The sequence below is a fragment of the Bison bison genome, unplaced genomic scaffold (genome assembly GCF_000754665.1).
Source record: "Bison bison bison isolate TAMUID 2011002044 unplaced genomic scaffold, Bison_UMD1.0 scf7180017864489, whole genome shotgun sequence".
Taxonomy (NCBI): domain Eukaryota; kingdom Metazoa; phylum Chordata; class Mammalia; order Artiodactyla; family Bovidae; genus Bison; species Bison bison.
In genome coordinates this window covers 3935105-3941139 of record NW_011495048.1, presented here as the reverse complement: position 1 = coordinate 3941139, position 6035 = coordinate 3935105, and the positions used below count along the sequence as shown (strand labels likewise).

Below are 6035 nucleotides of genomic sequence, written 5' to 3'. Positions count from 1 at the left end.
AATGAGTTCTCCAATAGGAAGAATAGGATCTGATCCCCATAGCTGTGTTAGCTTACCTCCTATTGAAAATGGAACTCAACTAAAATAGAAACTGACACACGCACAATCACTGTAAACTTTTCAAACCCATGTTGTTACTTTAACCAGGGCAGAAAATCAAGACCTCTGGAATAGAACAATTCTAAATTCATCTAGCTGTGAAGTGTTTCCACCAGAAGCTCTAAAGGAATATTTAATCAAAGCAGTCTACCTTAGAAATAGGATATGAAGTTTAACAAACAATTTTAAAAAGACACTGACCATTCATTTCATGTCTTCATTTGGGAAGCAAAACTCTTATATGACAACACTGTAGTACTCTTGGTCATATGGAAAATTTTATCAGTGGTCTTGAAAGGGTAACAGGCAGGAAGGTTAGGGGCCCCCAAACAGAGGAAATAGGCTGCAAGTGTCAGACGTTTTTTATCTCTCTCTTAAGGGGCAGGAGGAAACAAATTACAAGTGTCAGATTTTTTTTCCTCCTCTATACAAAATTAAAAGGTTTCTTTAAAAATTCTGCATTGCCATGATGATACCTGGTTCCATGTAACTTAACTTTTCTCAAACTTTCAGCTAACCAATGTGTTTTTCTTATGGAAATGCTTTTCTTAAGCTATGGTAATCAACTATGTATTTACCCTAGGCTCTGTCTTTCTTCAAGTCAGTTTGCCTAAGACTCAGACCCCATAATGGCTCAACAAAAAAAGTATGCTTTACTCAGGAAAATGTTCTCTTAAGCTATGTTAATGAGACTATGTATTTGCTTGGAAATCTGCCTTTCTTCAAGATAACATGATTGAGTCAAACAATCTACATGAGTCAATTGTTTTAGATGACTTGAGATGGCCCGAGATGACTCACCTTGTGCCAATATTATCTCAAAATGTATGTTGTGGGTGACGGCCCTGGTGCCACTCTCTGAGTTTTGAGACATTTCCTTTCTCTGATTAGCAGCCTCAGCCTGCTAATGGGTATATCACTTCTTGCTGAAAAACTAGCAAGGGGGCATACTTTCTGCCCCCTTCTGATGTGTCAGAAGCCTTCTCTATTTTATATTTTAATAAAACTTTATTACACAAAATCTCTGAACAATCAAGCCTCATCACTGGCTCTGGATTGTTGCCCTCTCCTCCAGAGGCCAAGAATCCCAGCATCTTTCATGGCTCAGCAACAACCTTTCAGTCTCATATGAAAAATGTTTTTTTTCCAAATTAGGGAACGGGCCCAAAATATTTTTTCCACAATAGAATCTTGTGGTGAGGGTGGGGTGGTGATAAGGTGAAAGGCACATTTATGGTCTTGAAATACGCAGATAACACAAGACATCTGGGTCTTGCCTTTAGATAGGTGATGGGAATTTCTCCAGAAAATTGTCACTTTTTTAGTTCAAAATATGCAAGAGAAATCCTACCAGACAATAAGTTGACCCAAATCCTGTCCTAACTGTATCAAAGCATTTCAAGAGCCAAGATGAAGGACCTTCTGGGATCGGTTTTCCCAAGGGCCATCTAGGAACAGGGTTATCTAGGAATGTGGTTAGATGGACTCATGTCATCTGACCATGGGAAGGGAAGAGTGAAAGTTGAAAGACATGAAAAAATTTTACAACAATTTGAAAGCTTACCTTTTGTCTGTCAAAACTAATAGCAAAATAATTAGGTTTGGATTTTGAATGTTTTATCCATCAATTTTTTAATTGATTCATTTTATTTGTATTTATGAACATTAATAAAATATATTCATTATCCTTTATACTTATGGTTTAGGAAATAATGTTCTAAACATCATCTCCTAAATTGGTTGCCTCAGAGACTTGGCCTAGGAGAATGTGTAAGCAGTAGAGTGTGTGGGAGAACAAAGACTTTAAATGGCCACAATCCACGTCCTACAGAGAAGCAGTGCTGATGTACTCTAACCACAAAAACACCAAGAGGAATATACATATATATTAGTTATCTCCCCAGGGACCTGAATGAAACTGAGCAGAGATTGACCCCAGATTCTCTTCAGTCAATCATTTCCTCTCCAGACTTTATGTATGAGAATGAAGCAGAGAAGACAAACAAAAGAAAGCTAAAACAAATTTTTTTTTTATTATAGTATCATGAAAACTCAGATTATAAAGCATACAAAAGAACCTGAAATGAGGCTGGGGAGGAGGAAAAGGCAGAATGAGGTGGTCAGGGTGAGGGTGTAAGGAAAATATCCCCTTCCAATTGGGTCTTCAGACTTGGTTCCAAGTCCATGATGAGCTGCAACAAGATGCAGGCTGCTGATTTCCCATCTGATCTAGCCCTTGAACTGGCAGATATAGGGTAAGTTCACATTACAGTTATAATTTTTCCATTTCAGATATCCTAGAGAGACAAAAGAACTTGAGTCAATGGGTCTGGTGCATCTTGAGGACCCAATGGAGAGGAATCCCAGATTCTGGCCTTTCACCAAAGTCCTAGTCGAAGGGAAGAAGATAGAAAGAAAGGAGAGATGAGAGGGGATGGGAACAGACAAACCAATGCTGTACTTCATAGCAGAGGAGGATTCTCTGACAATCAAGCCCAGAAATCAGGGATGAAAGGAAAAGACTAAGTAGAAGTGACCTTCTCTGTTTCTTACCTGATGTTCTGGACAGGATCCCACAGTGATCAAGTCCTGAGACAGTGGAAGGAATTCTCTCCCAGGCAAAATAATTTAACATAGCAGTGCTACTCCATTCCCATCCACCAGCATCGGGCTCAGAGCCCTATGGAACAGAGGATGGAGTTGGGTGAGACAGAAAGGCCTTTAGAATTCTCCTGGCCTGATGCCATCTGCTGGAATGCCTGGTCCCCTCCACAGCATCATGAAATTGGCTCTGCTCTTCCAGATCATGCCCCACAGCTCTCGTCTAGGAAACTCTCCCTAACTCCCTGTTTTACTTGGAAAATTCCACAGCCAATAATCACAAAGGCCAATAGAACACCTCAGAATAACGTGTCACTATATGAACTACACTTGGTGATGCATTTGTGATTACCCTGTAAACCTCCAAGACAATGCCTGTTTTATAAAAAAGGAAAGTGAGAATGAAAGTCGCTCAGTCCTGTCCAACTCTTTGCTACCCCATGGACTACACAGTCCATGGGGTTCTCCAGGCCAGAATACTGGAGTGGGTATCCGTTCCCTTCTTCAGGGGATCTTCCAATCCCAGGGATCGAATCCAGGTCTCCTGCATTGCAGGCAGATTCTTTACCAGCTGAACCACCAGGGAAGCCCATTAAAAAAAAAAAAAAGAAAGAAAAATGCATCTATCCTAAATCTTGATTTAGGACTTGCTAAGCACAGCATATTCAGACTCAGGGAAGCATAGAGAATTACAAATCATGCTTATGTGAATTGTGTAAAAGCTTGATAAGAGGCAGATTAACTTTAGCAGGCGTCTAGGAACTGGCACAGAACTCAGCTCTTCAGCTTCCCTCAAGGCCCTCACTTTCCCCAGTTATTACCTGAGTTCCAGGGATCTCTTGGGTATTTTCTGGGCTGGCAAATGGGATGGGGATGACAGGAGGGGGTGGAGGAGGGAGGGAAGCTGAGTGGCCATAGCATCTTTGGAAGTAACAAATTATAAAGAAATAAATGTACCTCTGTGGGGTCATGGAGCCCAATCCAGACGTCTGATTGGGTATTCAAGTTGTTCCTAACCAAGGAGGCCAGGAAGGATCCCTCAGTCCCACTGAGCACAGACGCAAGGTGTCCCGAGTGTCTCCTCTGGCAGGCAATCTGTGTGGGGAAGAGAGAGACACAGGAGGAGCTTGAGACACCACTAGGGGAAGGGCAGGGCCAAAAAGGGATGTGTTTGCAAACATGAACTTTTATTCTCAATCTAAGTAAGCTCTTGAGGATCCCCATACCCCACAATCCTGTCTCTGATTTGCTTCTCCTTATCTCTATTAACTGCAAACCCTGGAACTTACATTTGCACTCATCCAGCTTCTGGCTACTTTATACAAGACATAGCAGGAGGACCCATAGGCTATGGAACCTCTGGGACAGCTGATCCTTTCAGAGCGCTGGGAATCTTCCCCTGAAGAAGAAGAAATAAGAGAGAAGGATGAGGTAAAATGGAGATAAAGGATTAAAGTACAGAGGTAACCTTGGAGAATACCTATGAGACCAGTGCTTGGGGCAGTGATACCAAACTCCTAAGTTTCTCTCGCCATTGCCAACATTACAAGAATTTATCTTTCTTAAATTATGAATTAGATGTACTAGTTGGGAGATGGTGTGTTTTCTTTTTATTCATCTGCCTAATTCAAACACTCTTTTCCTCCTCTGGACTGTTTGTTCCTACACTGGATTCTCATCATTCTTCTACTCTTATCTCTGTTTTTCCTCCTTAATCAACTCACATAAATTAGACAGTACTGAGAAAATGAAAATCATCTCATTCCACTGTTATTGAACCACTGGGGTGCCTCCTACCACTAGGTACCCTGAAGAAAGGAGTGATGACTCAGGAATCCAGGCAGTTATGTTGTGTGGGGATATCCCATTACCAGGGGAGGCACAGGAGCTTTCCTCCTTGTCTTGGCCCTGAGTAGACACTAGGAACCCAGAGCTAAAGGCAGAGAAATCTCACCTTGGACCTGAGACAGTAGCATCAGGCAGGAGAGCAGCATCCAGGACAGTCTGGGGAGGCCCAGGGAAGGCAGCATTGTGTCTGTGTGGTGTGGAGGCAGCTAGAGAACTAAGGGAGGATGGTCAGAGAGAGGGTGTGAGAGACCCCCTGTTGTACCTCTTGTCTTTCCTCCATCTAGTCCCCTAGGAATAACTCCATCTTGGTAGCATACCTCCCTTTCCATGGTGCTGGAAAGAATTAGAAAATCTACACATCCTAATGTACCTGAGGTCTCCCAAGTCTGGTTTCCCCTGGTCTCAGAGCTCCCTTGTTCTCTGAAGATAAGGGTCTTTGTACACTTTCCCCCCATCACGGGTCTCACCTTGTCTCAGCTCCCACTTAACTGTCTTGCAGGGATCTGCACTGGCTCATCAGGGCAGAAATGACTGGGCTTTTATAAGAGAATTTGAGGGAGGGGCACTGAAATGAATAACAGGAAAGAGGAGCCAGGACAGGGATTCAAGGTCATTCCTGCCATGGGGAGGAGTCTCTTCCCAGAAAAGCTTTGGAGTTGCCACAAATACTGCCTCTTCCTCTTTATCATATTAGCACTTTTTCCTGGAAGAGGTGAAGTTTGTTCTTCCCACTGACTTTTCCATGATTAGCCTCTGTGGCACAAAACAAGTTTTGTTTAAGGGGCACATCTACTGGAATAGTTCTTCTGGTTGATGTCTCAAGTGCTCACTCTTCTAGGCATACACATGTATTTTTTCTAACTGTGTAGTGGAAATAAATAAATATTGATTTATTAAGTGGAGATGTGTATGGGAACTATAAGTATCACAGATAAGTGAGGGCAAGAAGATACTGTAAGTAAGAGAACAGAGGTTCAGCATTGCCTCTTCTACATGACAGTTCATTTTAAAGAAACTTCAGAATCATCTCATAAGTCAATAGATGAGCCAAAATCTTAAGTGAAACGAGGGGCATAAACCTTCCTGGTATTCTGAGAGATGGAGTTCCCCAGTGGATAGTGATAATTTGATATAATAAGAGGCAATGAAGGAATTTCAAACCTAGGAGTTCTATAGTCACAGGCTGCAGAGCTAAAGGAAGAATGAGAGAGGGTGAAGGAATGATCAGAGGAAGGTCTGGGTGAAATTGTAGATCTGATCCCACACTGCATGTAAGTTAGATCTCTGCTCCATCAAGATGCTCAGTCTGCTGGGCTGCTGACAATTGCCTTCCAAGACTATCACTGGGCTACTGATGAAAAGTCATTTCTATTACACTCTAGTCAGGTGATCAGTGCTATATGAGAACACTAAGAAAACTTCATTAGTCAGGTTTATGTTTGAGCTGCCAGCTTTGGTAACTCTGAGATACACGACCTGTGATTGAG

General features: G+C 42.2%; 1 protein-coding gene across 1 annotated transcript; it reads right to left on the bottom strand.

The window, feature by feature from the left end:
- Nucleotides 1-2107: 2107 nt before the first annotated feature.
- On the bottom strand, nucleotides 2108-5069 carry LOC105005313 (lithostathine-like). Its single transcript, XM_010863263.1, has 6 exons — nucleotides 5016-5069; nucleotides 4655-4762; nucleotides 3990-4099; nucleotides 3658-3795; nucleotides 2653-2779; nucleotides 2108-2396 (listed from the first exon to the last, which is right to left on the bottom strand). Exons 2-6 carry the CDS (start codon nucleotides 4728-4730, stop codon nucleotides 2329-2331), a joined length of 519 nt encoding a protein of 172 aa, XP_010861565.1. The 5' UTR covers nucleotides 4731-4762; nucleotides 5016-5069; the 3' UTR covers nucleotides 2108-2328.
- Nucleotides 5070-6035: the final 966 nt, after the last annotated feature.

Bases quoted from the DNA above. Each gene is read 5' to 3' on its own strand.
- LOC105005313 (XM_010863263.1), bottom strand. From the start codon at position 4,730: ATGCTGCCTTCCCTGGGCCTCCCCAGACTGTCCTGGATGCTGCTCTCC. The intron at 4,100-4,654 runs GTGAGATTTCTC...CTTCTTCTTCAG, and splicing joins GCTACTGTCTCAGGTCCAAG to GGGAAGATTCCCAGCGCTCT. The intron at 3,796-3,989 runs GTAAGTTCCAGG...TTCCCCACACAG, and splicing joins GAAGCTGGATGAGTGCAAAT to ATTGCCTGCCAGAGGAGACA.